At 42.4% G+C, this 17,258-nt stretch overlaps 1 protein-coding gene across 1 annotated transcript in view; it reads right to left on the reverse strand.

Annotated features, from left to right (window-relative positions):
- The window catches only part of CSF2RB (colony stimulating factor 2 receptor subunit beta), a 40,734-nt gene continuing 23,476 nt past the window's right edge, over positions 1–17,258 (reverse strand). Inside the window, exons 7-14 of the mRNA XM_073000066.2 lie at positions 16,778–16,916; positions 16,500–16,681; positions 15,121–15,260; positions 11,616–11,781; positions 10,344–10,434; positions 6,747–6,816; positions 4,181–4,269; positions 1–3,181 (exon numbers count right to left, since the gene is read on the reverse strand). Coding sequence (XP_072856167.2) covers positions 2,131–3,181; positions 4,181–4,269; positions 6,747–6,816; positions 10,344–10,434; positions 11,616–11,781; positions 15,121–15,260; positions 16,500–16,681; positions 16,778–16,916 — 1,928 coding nt within the window. The 3' untranslated portion in view covers positions 1–2,130. The remainder of the gene's footprint in view (positions 3,182–4,180; positions 4,270–6,746; positions 6,817–10,343; positions 10,435–11,615; positions 11,782–15,120; positions 15,261–16,499; positions 16,682–16,777; positions 16,917–17,258) is intronic.

Raw genomic sequence — 17,258 nt, forward strand, 5'->3', positions numbered from 1 at the left:
TTCAATTAAACTGCTATTTCTTTATTATTAACAATACTTATAAATTACATTTCATCATACTAAGACAAAAACAATTGAATCCAGTTCAATTAATACACACATACAGAGAGAATAAAAGACACTAATAACCATAATTCAGTAAAACTAGTATTAAGAATCAGTGCCCGGAAATACTCATACAAATAGCTATATTTGCACTAACCGACCTGCAACCTACAGTAGATGCTCACTGTATCTCTTTGTTTTAGCATGACAATCTCTTCCTGTCCTGCTTGTGTTTATGCAGAAGACATTTGACCACGTGCTCCAACAAACAGGGTGCTGGTTTGATCCAGCAGGGTCCTTCTATGAGCTTATATAGCAGGTGCAGGAAAAGAGTGGCCAGTGAGCCATACAAACCCCCAAAGCAGGTTTTGTGCCTTTCTCCCAGAACGTTTACACTGGAAAATTACTAATCTATTTATATACTTATTTGATTTATATACAACAATACAGCAATTTAAAAAATCATACCAAAACAAGAGAACAAGAAAATAAAAATTAAAATAAAATATTGATATTAAGAGCATCCAGGAGAGAGGCCTCTTGGAATAGTTCTCTGTTCAACAATTTCTTGCCTATTAGTAGGGTTTGACTCAGAAGAATATAAAGGGGGCAAATCACTTCTGCAGAAGCCTTTGGGGCATGCTTGGGCATTTGGAGGGAGCAACCCTATTTTGGGTCTAGATTAATTTTTTAACCATTTAAAAACAGAACAGATCAGGATTGGGTGAGGGCGCATGGGGGAGCTCAGGGGCCAAAATGGCATGGGCAAGTTGGCCATGGACCTCCAAGGTACAAAGGAAAGGGGCACTGTGACGTTTGTCCCTCGTGGCCCCTGTTTGTCTTCCAAACACAGAGCACACGAAGGCAAACCAAACACCTTTTCACATGCTGCCACCAGTTGATCACTAAATCAACATACTTTACGTAGGAAAGATGAAGGTCCGTTCAGTTTTCACTTTTTCTTAAAACAAGTTTATTAATTACAGATGTTTCTTTAATAATTCATAAGTATTTACTTCAGGTTCATCAAGCATCAATCTTCTATTTAAATCTCACAGGTTACCATTCACTCCTCAGACTAATCACACCTCAGATCTCCCAACTACCTCTCTCTCTCTCCCTCCCTAACTCTGACTGAACTCTACTCCTCCTTTCTCCTCTCAGGCTCTGCCTGTTTTACATCTCTGGTGGCCCCACCTCTCAACCACATCAGCATAGAATAATGCATAACCTATTCAGCATAATAAGGGTGAACGCCACAGGCACCTCCAATCCCTGGAACTTGCCTGCCCCTGTTCTAAAAAAATAAGAAACAACAAAAAAAATACTGTATCCAGAGGAAGGCAGACAGTTAAAGTTCAGTAATGCCAAAGCCTGAACTCTCACTGGCAGCTGAAATGGCTAAACTGAGGCCATTGTACTTTGGACTCATCGGGACAAGCCAAAACTCACTGGAAAAGACAATAATGCTGGGTAAAGGTAAAAGCATCAGGAAAAGAAGTAGAACTAAGATGAGATAGATTGACTCCATGAAAGAAGACATAGCTTTGGGTTTGTAAGACCCAAGCAAGACTATTACTGACAGACTATGGGAATTGATTAATTCGCCAAGCTGCTGCACACTGGAAGTGATCTGATGGCACATAAAATAAACTGGACAAGAACTTGAGATTATAGTTCTCCAGGGTGATTCTACTGTCTCACACACCATTCACGCAAATACACACACCCCAACCATACCATGCTTTCTCTCTCTCAAAAACACACACAGAGAAAGATTAACCAGCTCCCATCCTCTGTTGCTTACTATTGCTCAGCCAAGGGCAAAGATTTCTCAGTCACTCCTGCTGAGCTGACTGATGCTGAACTGAACTGTTGGATAGCTCAGTGGTTTCAGTCTCTGGCTGCAGAGCCCTAACGTGAGAGCTTGATTCCCCACTGTGCCTCCTTGACAAGGGCTGGACTCAATGATCCAGCTCTGTAATTCTATGATGATGATGATGAGCAGCAGCAGAGCTAGGGAGCATGTTTATCTCCCTTAATATGCCAGGGGTGGAAGGTGGGGTGGAGTTTAGACCTCAGATCTTAGCAAGAGTGATGGGGACTCTGTAGCATGCTCCAGTCCTCACTAGGAAATTTTTCACCTTTTTGATTGGCTTCTGAAAGCTGACATCCCACCGTTCCCCCTTGACTCTTGCAAGCTTCCTTGACTGGCTTGGAGCCAGGAAAGAAACAGTAGTCCCCCACCTGGCTTAAGAAAATTGGGCTATGGTTGTCTGGGTGGAAGATCAGGAAGTCCTTGTCATGCTTAGGCTCATCTACGGAGAAAGCAAGTCCTTCCTTTGGCAAAAGCCCAGGGGGAGCAGGGAGGTCTGTAACATAGTCATCAAATATTTGGTGGGAGGCTGCTGAAGGAGCAGCCAGGGATTGACTGTGAGCCGGGAGTACAGTTTCAGGTTTCTTCTCAGGCATCTCCAGACTTGAAAGATCTTCTATTGTTTCGGGTGTACCAGTCGCCATACTGTCGCAGGTAGATCTTCTTTCCTCTGAAGCCACTGCAGGTACCGGAAGTAAATAATCCATATCGCTGCTCATTGATAGGTGTTCAATAGCAATGTAGTTCAAACATCCATTCTGACAAGGGCTATTTGTGCCAGCAACATGTTGTACTTCCCGGCCATTGTTTCCTTCTTTCTCCAACTTGCTGCTTTGAGATCCTTTTTGCCTTGCAGAAGGTAATTGCTTCTCTTCCTCATACCCATGAATGGTAGAAAATGAGGAAGGCATCCCTTTCTCTTTCTCCACTGGTGGCTGCTGAGACTCCAAGCAATGAGGCAGTCCCACATTTTCCAGCCACATTGATATCCCCTTCCGTTGAGAAGAGGCAGCTTCTCTATCCTGACAAATATCAGATGGAAAAGATTCTGGTTGAGAAGAGAAGTTTGGCCCATCAGAACCAAAGATCTGAGCTTTAGGACTGCTGGCTGGTCTATTATCTGTAATAGTTTGTGCCAAAAATTGGCCCACTTTGCCAGCGCTTGGGATTTCTTTGTCCCCCTTCTGAGAGAAGATTGAAAACTGTTCTGTTTCCCCCAATTCATCTTGAAGAGACGCTGAATGAGTTGCCAGCGATTCTCTGCAGCAGAAAGAACAAGCAAAAAAGCAACGTGAGAGAAGCTACAAGATGAGTTTTGCCGTAAATCCAATCTGAAAATTTGTCCATCGGGATGGAATTTTTGTATTTCTGAGACTACAAATCCCATGCAAAGAGCTTTACCTGATTTACACACACCTTACAAATACCTAAATGTGACTCACTTGGGAAACAAGGGCTATGATGAAAGGCTTTGAGACTTTGCTAGGCCTACTTCCACCTAAGCTTCCTGTTCCTATCCTGGTGCTATTGAGAATTTTCTTTCTAAATAACCAGACTTAGTTTCCAGGATCAGATGAGATCAGGCACCTCCAAAGGGGCACAGTCAATGTGCTTCCTTTTCGTGATAGAGGGCTAGATGCTCTCTTCTATTTAAGCAGCCCCAACCAGACAGGCAGGCAGGCACAGACAGAGGATTATGGAAAGACTCGCAGAGATGTGGGGAAAATCTGCATGGATATAACTCTTTTTGACCTGCCAAATCTATAAGGGAATTGGAACCAAAGTCTGAACATGTTACTTTTTTTTTATACAGCTCCCAGAATCTCCCAGTCGGTATAGCCAGTATAGGCGAAAGGATTCTGCAAGGTGTCACTCAAATAAAAATAACTTTTGAAGCTCTAACTGGAATATAGATGTATGGTGAAACACACACTGTTTGGGATTTTGTGACTTGTCTTACAAATGAAAAATGTGGACAACAACGTGTAATAGGGCAAATGACACATGAGCACATGTTACAAGAGAGGAAAACACTTGCAGAGACTGTGTCTACTTGGAAAGGTGAAAGCTAAAATTAGGTATATTAAGGGAAATGCACACAACAATATCCTCTGCTCGCCAAATCAGAATCATGCACCTCATTTTAGTAGATTCATTCCCAGCTATGCAATTATAGAGCTGCAGCTTCCATTTATAGTCATATTTTGACAGTGCCTTACAATTAGCGAACAGTAGCATATCTCAGTTTTATGTACTTACCTGTTTAAGATCTTTGTATAACCGGTCCCTTCCAACTCTAAAATGCTGCTGTTGCTGTCACCCTCTGAGCCATCCAGCAATTCTACTTTCTGAAAGAGGAAAAGACAGATTCATTGTATATTACACCGAGAATCATATGGGGAAAAGCTGGAACAGAGTGCCACTAATTATACGTAATACAAATTAAACTGGACTACATGTAGATTTGTATTATTTGGAGGGGGAGAGAATTTTAGATTATATTTCCCAGAGTCTCACACAGTTTAGTATTTGTAGTGTTATGAACTTTCATGGAATGCATGCCAAACAATACTTATCTGAAGGTTACTATTGTGGAGTTTTGTTTGCAACCTCGCATGCTGTCTGTAATTTTTAAAAATACAAATCCAGTCATCCTTGACCACTTGACAGGTTGCCTGAGGAGTCTAAGAGTTGTAACTCAAGAACTTGTAGAGTCACCAGGTTGGCTTAGAAATTTCAGGAGACAAATGAAAAAGAAGGGGGTGGGTGGAGTGTTCCTAGCAAATATAAGTGGCCGAAGTCTGAAATTTGGTGGAATTGTGTGAGTTTGGTTTGGCTGTTACGTTAATGTACTGTTACACTTAAATGTAATAACTTCATCTTAAACAGTTTCAATACTTGTCAGAACACGTCACCCACAAATTAGCTATCTGTCCCACCTGCTCCTTGCAGTCCTTTTTGTCGAATCTGTGACATTTAAAGAGGCCAAAAGAGCTAACACAAAAAACTGGGCTTTCTCAGTTGTAGCCCCTTCTCTCTTCCGATTGAGGTTTATCAGGTGCCATCTCTCTCAGTTTTTAGAAAATTAATAAAAACAGAATGTTATAAAGTTAGCTTTTACTAGTTTTTAACTAGAGATGAGCATGAACTACCAAACCAGCAGTTTGTGTTGGTCTGTTTTTCACCTGAAGATATGTTTGATGCTTCCCAGCCCTGCCACCTCCAGTGAGCACCCACTCAAAGGCAGTGCCCAGAGGAGGCAGGGCAGGGAAGCTGGGGCGCTGCCTCTGAGTGGGCACCGACCAGAGGAGGCAGGGCTGGGACTTGCCAAACAACTGTTCAGCTAAATAAAAACTGGCACAAATCTCTGTTTTTAAACATTGTCTTGAGATGTTCAAGTTCATGTTTAATTCTATTTAAATGCAGGTTTATTAGCTAGTGGCAGAGATTTTGTTGTATTTTATGGTATTTATAGTATGTTATAATTTTGTACTGTTTGATTATAATTATTTCTTGATGGGTTGTGAATGCCCAGAGAGTGTTTGCACTAATGGTACCATATAGAAGTTGAAATAATAAATACGTAATATAAGAAAGGTATATAATTTGTTTCTTTGATTTCTGGTTCAGATCAGATCAAGTTTAATATGGTCATAGACCAATATCCAAATGTACAAATCCTTTCACGGATTTTAACAGCAGCTGCAAGAAATTTCGTCACATTGTACCAGATATCTATATTGTGTCCAGACAGCAAGAAAAGTGTGTAAAAAGCCTCAGATTTCTTGTTTATTTTTGAAATCTCTTTACAGAATTAGTTAATATTTTACTACATGACCCAATTTTCCATTTATAAGATGCCCCTGTTTATAAGACCCCCGCACACACATACACACTTTTCTAACCCAAAATTAAGAAAGCTTTGAGTATTCAGCCTCTGGGCTCAGAACAGTCAAACATTAGGAGTCCCTGTTGAATCTGAGCCTACAAGCACCACCTCCAACTAGGTGTGTTCCAATTGGTTTGTTCAGCACCAGCTGACATCAGTTACATAAGGCCTGTGATTGGAAGAAGCTAAGTTTCCTGACTGTAGGAAGCTAAGCCTCATGACTGAATGAAACCTGTTTGCAGAGGCAAGCTATGGGTCATTTTGTTCTCTCTTCAGCTTACTTCCATGTATAAGATGCCCCCCAATTTTAGTGTAATGATTTTAGGAGAAAGTAGCATCTTATACACAGAAAAATGTGGTATGTTCTAAAAGGCAGCATTCACACAGATATATAAAAATATAGAGAAAAGTTATACAAATTAGAAATAGATGGTTTCATTAAGTCAGATAATTAAATGCCAAGAATGAAGAAGAGGACAGTTACTTAAAGTTAGGGGTGATGCAAGGCATTTTGTAGTTTGAGGCAGAAGAGCAAATGGCACACATGCATAAACATGCACCCCACCCCTCAAGTCAAGGTACGCAGCGCCAAAAATCAATCAAGTTATTTTGGTGCCTGAGGCAGCAGATCCCACAAATGCCTCTCCTAGAGAATAAAAATACAGTAAGTATAAAGTAAGTAACAAGCAATGTGCGGCCAATTCACAATGTTCCCAAACTCCTGTCTCAGGCAACCACATCTGCCCATCCCCAATGGTAGAGCCAGTTAAAGACTTCTACTGACATCACACACTTAGTGAATGAAGAGGGTAACTCTGGTTATTTATATCCAGTAGTTGTGCAAGATAAACATCGCAAGCGGTGTTTTCACATACGGAACCCGAAAGGCACATTTAGAGATGGCAGTATCCCCCTCTGAGGAAATGTCTCCCTTACCTGAAAAAAGTTTGGAAGCAAAAATGTTTTCGGAGGAGTTGGGATCCTTGCTTCCCATTCCTTTTTCTTCCTGCAAGGAAAATATGAAATTCAAACAATATTAATAGGTTAGAACACAAGGAGTCTTATCTGGCTTCACATTCTGCCACCCAACAGACCCCATGTCTACTTTTACAAAAATGACACATAAAAGCTTCAGGGAACAGCTTCTGAAAGGAAGCAATATCCATGTGGCATCTGTGATGTATAGATTAGCCTCTCCCTCATCTGACATGGTCCAGAGGTGTTAGACCCGGCACCTCTTAACAATACAGCCAGAGTGCTGGTACAGAGTGACTTCTGTCATCTCATTACTGCTGGCCATTCATGGCAACTGTGACTGTTTTTACATGCAGCACCTTTTTTGTAGGAGGCATTCCCACCTCCTCTGGTAGTTTCCACATGTCCTTTCAATGACTGTGGATGCTGAATAGGAAGCATACAACAATATTTGAGATTTGGTTCACAATCAGATAAGTAATGATGATGGAAAATTCTGTGGCAATAAGATCAGCTCCTTCCTGCTATATCGTGTTTACATTTTATTGCATTGTGAATTGTCCAGAGTGACTACAGGTCAGAAGGGTGGTATACAAATTGAATAAATAATAACAGTTCCTTTCAATAACATGCAGGCTGGAGGGAATTTATTTGGGTCATTTGGAGGAAACTCCAAAAAGCTGCTTTCAAAAGATTATGTTTGACTTGTAGACTGAGATTGTTCAGCTTCATGATACAGGAAAGGAACACAGTCAACTCATAGACAGCTACCTCCCCATTCCCTAAAAGCCTCAACTGATAGAATAAGGGAGATTTTTCTGACTAACTTTTGCCACTTGGAAACAAAGAGAACACCAGGAAGGCATGTGTGTCATGTGGACAAATTCTACTGATCTCTATATTTGGAGGTACATTCTGATTTCCTACTCAATCTCCCAGTGAGATGGTAAGAATGGAGGAGAACAAGATGCTGCCATTATCTACAGCCGTTGATTGGATATAATACTAGGATTCTACCCCACCCTATTGACCCTTCTAATTCAGAAGGTGAAGAGGCAGGGAAGATTCTCTTAGTGTGCACCTCACTGCTCAGTGAGATGACAAGATTTACACAAAGGGGCTCTTGGCAGAGAGAAACACAGAACCATGACACTGTCTGAATGGGAACAACAGATATTAGGGAGAAGGATAATGATATCAAGAGGTGAGGTTTGAAATTGCCATCCCTTAGTATCATCCAAGCTTCCAAATGATCTTTTTTTTGGGGGTGGGGAGAAGCAATCTAATTCCCAGGAACAAAATTGCACCCAATCCGTGTCTTAAAATCTCTCTTCCATCTATCTACAGCAGAAGGAGAGATAAGACAATAAGAATCGTTCCACCAGCTCAGCTGTGTGAGAGCATCTTCGCTTTACTCTTCCTCTCTGTATGTCTCCTTTCCAATGCTCCCCATTTAAATTATTCGTTAGAAAAATTACTGCAGGGTGGGCAAAGTCTGGTTCATGGGCTAAATGTGGCCCCAGGACCCTCTGCATAGCCTCCCAGTTCTCTCTCGAATCCCAAAAACATTTCAGTCCTCAAAATGCAAAATTTACAGTACCTCAAATTTCACAATGCAGACACAATCTCCTACCCAAAGTGTGACCTTAAAAGTCACTTCCTTCAAAAAAACAAACAAAAAGCAATACTAATACTAATACTAACAACAACAACAACAACAACAACAACAGCTGTGATAAACAATTGTCTGATATTTCTGAGAGCTTGGGGTTTCAGGGGATTAAGAGTGTTGGAGAGGGTGAGGCCCTCCATGGTCCAGAAGATGTGGACAAAAATGGCCCCTAGGCCCTTTGAAGTTATTCAACCCTGCCATAGGACTTTAAGAACTGGTACTTAAGAGTGTATGAGACAGTTAAAGGACTTTGATTCCACTTTAACGGTCTTGGTCCCGTCCCATGGAAACCTGAGATTTGCAGTTTGGTGAGAGACCTGCTTGATTTTCCACTCCAGTTTATTTATTTAATTATTTTATTTAATTAATTTATATGCTGCCTACACTACCCAGAGGTCTCAGTTTAGGGGAACGCAGTAGAACTCCTAATTAAAAAAAAAATCTATGTGCTTCACCAAACCACAGATCCCAGGATTCCATAGGATGGAGCAATGGCAATTCAAGTATTTGGCGGAATGCCTGCTCCCACCAAGGTCTACCCGGATCACCCGTGCGAGTCAGGAGGTGAGGCTGAGGAGCCTGATGCCGAGAGAGGCCCGGAAGGAGAAGACACGAAACCGGGCCTTCTCGGCGGTGGCTCCTCGCCTATGGAACAACCTCCCTCTGGAGATTCGCACAGCACCTACGCTGGGAATCTTTAAAACCCAATTCAAAACATGGTTATACATCCAGGCCTTCCCTCTAGTCAATACCTGATTTCCTTCTATTTTCCTTTATTTTTTTTCTTCTACTTTATTACAATTGTTATTGAACAACTATGCACATTCTTGAGTTTATTTATCCTATATTGTAAGCTGTCTAGACTGGACGAGTAGTCCAGATAGGTGGGGTATAAATCAAATAAATAATAAAGTGTCATCGAACTATTGTAACTATGTAGTATAAATGTACTCTTTTCATCACTCCTCACTCCTTTTGTTTCATGACTTATAGACTGTTGTAAGGATGTGTGGAGGGACCATTCTGCTTTCTGTGAACTTTGCTTAATATATTTTACATGCTGCTAAAGTAACAAATGGGGTGCCCATTGTGGTGTAGTGCACAACGTGACAGAGTAGGACTTAGGAGACCTGGGTTCAAATCTCTGCTGATCCTTGAAAATTCACTGGGCTTGTGGAACTGGTAAAACCACTCCTTAAATATCTCATTTAAACCCTGAAAGCCCTATTAGGGGTTAATCAGTTCCAACCTGAAGGCACATATCAACAAAGTGACAAATAATAATCATACTCTGACTAAACAACATTTTCTGCTCAACATATAGCAGGTAAAGCCTCATTTCCCTTCTTTCTCCAAAGTCTCCATGTGTGAGCCACTAATCAGGATTGGGCCAAAGTAGATTTAGTTTAGATTAATGAAGAAAATCAAGGCTTAGCTGCAGGCTTCCAATTTAAGTTGAAGCACAGGAACATCCATCAATTTTATTTCTGCATATGAGCTATTTTAAAACTCAAGCTCTTTGCATCCTGTATTTGAAAACATTTCCAATTTTTCGTCAATTCCTCATTAAACAAATGAAATGAAATCCCATCCCATTGGCACTGGAAAAATTCAATAGGTGTAAGAGCTACTAAAGGCGCTGCTACAAATTCAGTAGCTCCCATCATGGAAAGCTCTATTTTGTATAATAGGACTCCTGTATCCATGGAAGATTGGTTCCATCCCACCCCTGCCCCCAAATGCTGAAAGCCACAGATGATAGTAAAAAAAAAAATCCAGAATAAAGTATTTTCACCATGCATTATCCGAACTGGCCACTAGAGGGAGTCAGAGACAACACAATGTAGCGCACCAACAGGAATACACATATTTGTGTCACAGCTTACCTCTGAAGGTATTCATGGCCACAGTATATGCCCACCATCATCAGAATGATAGAGATCACTGCTATCAGTGGAATAACCCAGAATAGAAAACCTAAAAGAAGACAGCAAGTCAAAACAGGAAAATAATGAAAGGTCAGCAAAAGCTCCTGGCGCCTTGTGAGCTCTAGAGTCATTACACTCACTGGCCAAACCCAGGAAAGATGTAAGAAGTCTCAATGAAAGGAATTCTAGACTGCAAGCACTCGAATTTAAAAAAAATCATAGCTCATTCAAAACACTAGAGTAGGCCCATTGAATCAAAGGGGATTTGGTGAGTCTCCTCCTCCGTATGTTCCATTGAATCAGATGAGCGTACTCTAACTACATCTCACTTTGGCATAATATACGGCAGTTAAAGTAAGCCCATTTGAAGCAATGGAACTTACAGAGGAGTTGACTCACCCCTTCCCCATTGATTGAACGCGGGCTTTTCTAGGGCAATTTACTGTTCCATGCAACAAGACTTTGACCATTGAATGGTAATGCAACCTGACAAACAGAACACAGCACAACCATATTGCAAATCTAAAAAAAAACTTCACTGACTCTTGGTATGTTTAGGCTCAGTCTGAAGTGCTGCTTTTGACTTCTCAAGCGCTCTAGGCAGTAAGGAGAATCAAGCAAAGGTACAAAGGTCCAACATATCTTTTTTAAAAAATAAATAAATAAAAACAAAAACAAACAATAGCAGCTGCTACAACATTACGTGCCAGAGAATTATTAGCTAGCCCAATATGCTTCCAAGGAGCAAGGGTGGGCATCTTGCAATAAAAATGGGAGATCCATTAAACAGAAGCAGCAATGCTAGGCAGGCCGGACATGGAAGGGAAAAATGAGGAGAGAACAATTCTAAACAGCCTGCTGAAATAGGATTTGCATGCTCTCCTTGTGTCTGCTCTGCATCAAGCAGGCAGGCTCCTGACACAAGGAAGAGGGTGCTGCAGCCAGAATGTTAGCTGATATTATGTCATCTAGGAGCACTTGAACTCAGGAGGCCTGGGTTTGAATCCCTGCTCAGCCATGGAAGCTCTCAGGGGAAAGTGGAACTGGTAAAGCCACTCTTTAAACATCTCACTTACCTTGAAAGCCCTATTAGGGTTGCTGTAAGTGGGCTCCAACTTGACAGCACGTAACAACAATTGTGCCACCTGACTCAGAGCTTACTATCAGCAGTGCTAAGATGTTTTTTCCCTCTGGAGAGCCCAACAGGGCTGTGACACACTCATGGCTTACTTTTGTCTGTTGTCCAGTGAAATTCCATAGACCACTCACTCCATGGGCCCTCGTAACTTCCATGCACTTTTGCCCGCACCCTTGCTGTGTAACTTGTGCCCAGTTCTAAAACGTTTGTGGTGAAGATGAACCATTGGTCCCCCTTGCTAACGTTGACATATTTGGCCTGAGGATGGAAAAGCACAACAAGCAAGCAGTGAGTGTGGATCCCAACCAGAGCTTGAAAATACAGTAATGTTATCTCGCTATCTCTCTATCTGTCTCATTTTTATACTACCCGATTACTGCAAAGCACTACTCTGAGCAGTTAACAAATAAATGAAGTAGATACGAACTGTACATCAATAAAAGTAAATAATGAACAAAAAATAAAAAGATAAGAACAAAACAAGTCAATAAAACAGCACAAAAGCAGCTCACCAAGATCAGACAGGCAGGACAGTTTTGGTAGATACCGTATTTGCCAGCGTATAAGATGACTGGGCGTATAAGACGACCCGAATATTTCCATTCAAAATATAGTTTGTTATATACTCGCCATATAAGACTACCCCTTCCTCTGCCTTTTACCCCCCTCACCCCATAGCGAGGCGTGCCACGGATTGGGGCCCAAGCGATGGTAGGGCTTACCTGAAGTGGGGGGGAAGGTCTTAAAGGATGCGGCTAGGTGGCGGCAGAGCGGACCAACAGGGTGAGCCCGCTTTTCGTAAGATCCTCCACCCTCAGTCACAACAGCCGGAGATTCACCTGATGAGGGCTCAGAAGCTGGGAGGGGCGGATGCCGCGCCTGAGCAACCCCAGGAGGCTTGCGTTGGTTTCGGCGGCAAGCCCAGGGGTGGGGAGGAGCATCAGGGACACCCTTCCTGGATGACGCGGCCTGCATTTGCGGGCCGGCCTACCCACTTCCGGCCGTCTTCTCTCAGCGGGTGCAGGGGGAATCCCGAAGACGATAGTTGGACGCCCCGGAAGCCTTGCCTTTCCCATCCGCGCTGGGGAGTCCCTGGCCAAGAGCGGGGGGAGTTCCATGCCTGTGCGGGCTGCCTGTCGGGGGCGCGCGGATATACCCGCTCTGGGCTGTTGGGGTTTTCATCAGTTTGGGTGGGGGAAGCCCCTGGATACCACGCGATACTGGACGGTATGTAGAATGAGGTGGGTGGGCATCGGGAGGCTACTATGGGCAACTATGTGTATCCTAACTGAAGTGCACCTAGCATATAAGATGACCCCACCACTTGGAGGCATGTTTTTCAGGGCAAAAAAGTAGTCTTATATGCCAGCAAATACAGTACATTAAATGATGTCACTCTGAGCTTCTTTGAAAAGCACTGATTTAAGTAGCTTCTTGAAAGTAAAGAGGGAAGGGGTCAAGTGCAGCTCCACTGAGAATCCATTCGAAAGGGCTAGTGCCACTGCCAAAAAGGCACAATTTCTGATGGAAGCCTTTCTGGTCTCCCTCGGTGTGGCAACCCATAGGAGCATTAAATGCAAAAATCTGGTGGTGCGGGTCGATGTTCTTGGGGAAAGGTGCTCTGACAAGTAACAAAGGCCCAAATCACGAGGGGCTTTGTAAGTAAAGACTAAAACCTTCAACCTGGACCAGAACCTCACAGATAGTCAATGTAGGTGAGCCAGGAATGGGGAAATGTGTTCAAATTTGGTCACACTCGACACCAGCCTAGTGGCCGCATTCTATATCTACTAAAGTCTCTGGGTCAATCTCAAGGGAAGACCCACACAAAAAGGATTACAGTTGTCAACCTTAGCAACCACCAGCTCATTAAACAATGTCCTCAAGGCACTCTCATCCAGGAAGTAGCAGAGCAATCAGCCTCAGTTGGTTGTAGGCCAACCTGGACAATGCTGCAGTCTGGGGATTCCATGAGAGAGCTGGGTCCAGGAACATGCCCAGTGGCAGTGCTCATGGCCAGGTAGTGCTCAAGCACCCAGACAGCATCAACTGCAGAGTAGGAAAAGAGTGACAGAGTTGTGTGTCATCAACACACTGATGGCAACACACTCCACCTCTCAAGATGACCTCTCCCAGTGGCTTTACATAGATGTTAAACAGCATTGGGAAGACTGACAACCCCTGGAGCATCCTACAATTGAGGGTCCAAGGGGATAAACATTTATCCCCAGCTGAGCACCAGACCCCCAATACTGACACCCAACAGTCTGTCCAGGAGGATACAGTGGTTGATGGTATCAAAAGCCACTAAGAGATCCAGGAACACCAACAGAGACCATTCCTTCCAAATTGGGCTCCCCTAAAAGCTCATCTTGCAGCACAACCAATATTATGTCAGTACCATGCTTCGGCATGAATCTGGACTGAAATGGATCAAGATAGTTCTCCTCGTCTGGAGCTGTTCCACTACCACCTGCCCATAGAGGGGATACTGTCTTGGTCATAGAAGGGATAGTGTCAACAGGCCTAAAATTATTTAGGTTGTCCATTGTCAAATTCGACTGCTTCAGAATGGGCCATACACTCATGTCCTTCACATGTGGAGAGGGGAGATGACCTTCCATCAGTGAAGCATTTATAATATCAATGGCCCAGTCCATGGTAACCCCACTGGCTGCTTTTAAAAGCCGTGATGGGCAAGGGTCCAGTGGCAGGTCTACAGCGTATCAGCATTCTGGACATTTCCAACAATGATACAGGTTGAAGCCAGACCAAACGAGCAGAGTGAGATGATGTATCAGGGATCTCAACCCAATCAACCAAACTGTCTGTGGAATCCAGATTCTGCCAGGAGACCTCAATTTTAGGTTTATAAAAGGCTGCAAATTGATCAATGGTGAAACTACCACCCTTTGCTGACCAGGATTTTGCATAGTAGAGTGGTCCTCACCAACCAGATAGGCGGGGTATAAATTAAATAAATAAATAAAATACATAAATAAATAGTATTACCCAGACTTCCTTAACCAGCACTCATACAACCCCCTAAACTGCTTAGGACCTGGATATTTGAAGGAGTGCCTATAAAGCTGCTCAGTTACTAACATCTACTGGGAAGGCCCTCTGTTGTGTCCCACCACCGAGAACAGCTCGTTATCTGGATACGTTTCCTTGGAATCCTACTTGGTGTCAACACTGGTATCATTTCAACACCATGTCACAACAATACTTGTATATCAAAGTCTGCACAAGTTTTACAATGGTTTTACAATGCAAGGATCTTGGCCTGCAAAGCTTTTACAGTAGTTTTAATATTTTAATGTTATAATTCTTTTTTTTAATGTTTGATTTTAAATAGTTTTAAACATGTTTTAAAATTGTTTTATATGCCTCTGCAACTTGCCCTGAGATCCTGTGGCATAAGGCAGGCCATAAATGCTTGCAATAAATATAATTGGCTGGGGGATTCTGGGATATATAGTCCAGAAGAGCAACCTTTTCTAGATCTTATTGAGTTATGTCTGACGTGACACTTTTCCAGCTCTGTGTTAGAAATTATACATTCATTCACTGCAAAGCTACTGGTTTACGGCTTACCTCCAAAGGGCTTCCAGACTTCCAATATGAGATTTGATACATCTGTGGGATATGTAGGGTCTTTTTGGCCTGCCACTCCAATCTGTATGCCTGGCTGTTTAGCGTTGTCACAGACAGTTTATAAGGTGGATTCACCTTGACTAAAAAAAAGGACATGTCAGGAGCATGGATCCATCCATCAAGTTATTTTGGACTCTAGATCAGGGCAGGAGAACATTTGGTTCTCCAGATCCAGGTGCTTCTGCCATCATGCAGAGAATCACAGGTAACGACATCACAATGTGTTGGCTTGGGGATCTGCACCAGCAGAACAGCTCCTTACCATTCCATGTATTTGTACTGGCTCATGAAACTACTAAGGAATGATTCTCTGGAAAGCTGAACTTCTACAAAACAGTCACTTTGTGATATTGTGCCCCTTGTCTTTTTCTACTCCTCCTTCTTCCATCACTCTCATACCTAATGCCCAGGTGGCTATTTATTTACTTTATGATTGTTAATCCCATTCTACTTCCATTATAGAATTAAAGGCAGTGTACAGGGGATGCCAGAGCAATCCCCCACCCGAAACATGATCAGATCTGGATGTACTTAAGCTTTAGCAAAGTGGTTGTATCATACAGTTTCATCTTACTGTATATGCTTGTTTAGATAGAACCCCTCACCCCCTTTAGCTGAGTTTACATTGAGTATAACCTTGAAATCTCTCTGATCTCCACATTTGCTTCTTCTTGGCTATATACTACCCATATAAGCCAGGAAATCTGCAACATCAAGAATTCTAGATGCCTCCATTAGGAATGTGAAAATCTCTTGGTCTCAATTTAGTCGCATTACTTCGAATCCTACTTCCATTCTCCCCCATTGTTGTTTCACATCAGGTTATGGGAATTTTTTTCTTTTTGATTTTCCCCACCAAGCATACCTGTGAAGGTGGTGAAACCAAGAGAAAGTCCTCTCCTGATGACCTTAACACTCAAGCAGACTCATAAAGAGAGATGAGGTCCTTGAGATAACTTGGACCCAAGCCATTTAGGGCTTTACAGGTTAAAATCGACTATAGAATCAACTTTGAATTACACACTTTATCTAAATTATACCTTCATGCACACAAATACCTAATTTAAATATTTCTACCATTGATTACAATGTATTTGTGCATATTTTTAAAGAAAATTATAAACAGCTCAGCCATTCACATTTTAAAATAGATGCACTTTGTCCGCATTTTATTTCTCTGAATAAGCCTTGTAAATATGGAAATGTTTGAGTCAAGATCCGCTTCTTTTCAAAGACTTCAGGAACTGCAAAAACTGGCCGGTCCATTAATATTATTTTCCATGCTGGTTCTAGAGAGCGCTTTTGCTTATTTTGCTTACTTTGCTTTGCTGCTTCCACCACTTTTTCCTCCTGTTTTGGTCGTACAGTTACCAGGTACTGGCTTTGTCTTTGGGGGTTGGTGACATTGATCTCACAGCTTTGCAACACGTGTTCAGGGCTGCTGCCCAGATGGGAGAGAGAGATTTTCTTTTCATGGACTGGGAAGCATTCTTCTTCTTCTCTGAGGAATGAGAAGAAGGACAACAGGAGGTCATTAAAGGAAAAGGAAAGGGTCCCCAAATTTGAGGTCTCCTGGTTTTGAAAGAAATGTCCTTACTTTGATTCTGGATTGTCTTTGTAGAAGAGGGCAAACAAAACAGAACTGGTGACCTCTTTCCTCACCTCCCAGCTGCATTTTAGCCTATCAATGCCATTAAATCGACAGTGAAGGTTTTTCGGCTGAGCTTCAATTTCACCTAATGGGGAAAAGCAAAAACAATCATGGTTTGGGGCATGCCAAGCTTGACAAAAGCAGAGAGAGACTGAGGGAGAGAGAGAAAGGCAGAATTTCGTGATGAGTTCTGCTCAATAGTGATGATCAGCATTTAATAAGCATTGATCTTACTAAAAAAAACTTGATGTATGTAGTACAGTGTAATCCATATACTGTACAGTACAGTGATGCCTTGCTAGACGACGACCTCGCAAAACGACGAATCCGCATGATGAGAGGTTTTGTGATTGCTATAGCGATTCGCAAAACAGTGATTCCAATGGGCGATTTTCGCTGGACGATGTTTTGGAATAATTTGCAATAT

The sequence above is a fragment of the Pogona vitticeps genome, chromosome 5 (genome assembly GCF_051106095.1).
Source record: "Pogona vitticeps strain Pit_001003342236 chromosome 5, PviZW2.1, whole genome shotgun sequence".
NCBI lineage: Eukaryota > Metazoa > Chordata > Lepidosauria > Squamata > Agamidae > Pogona > Pogona vitticeps.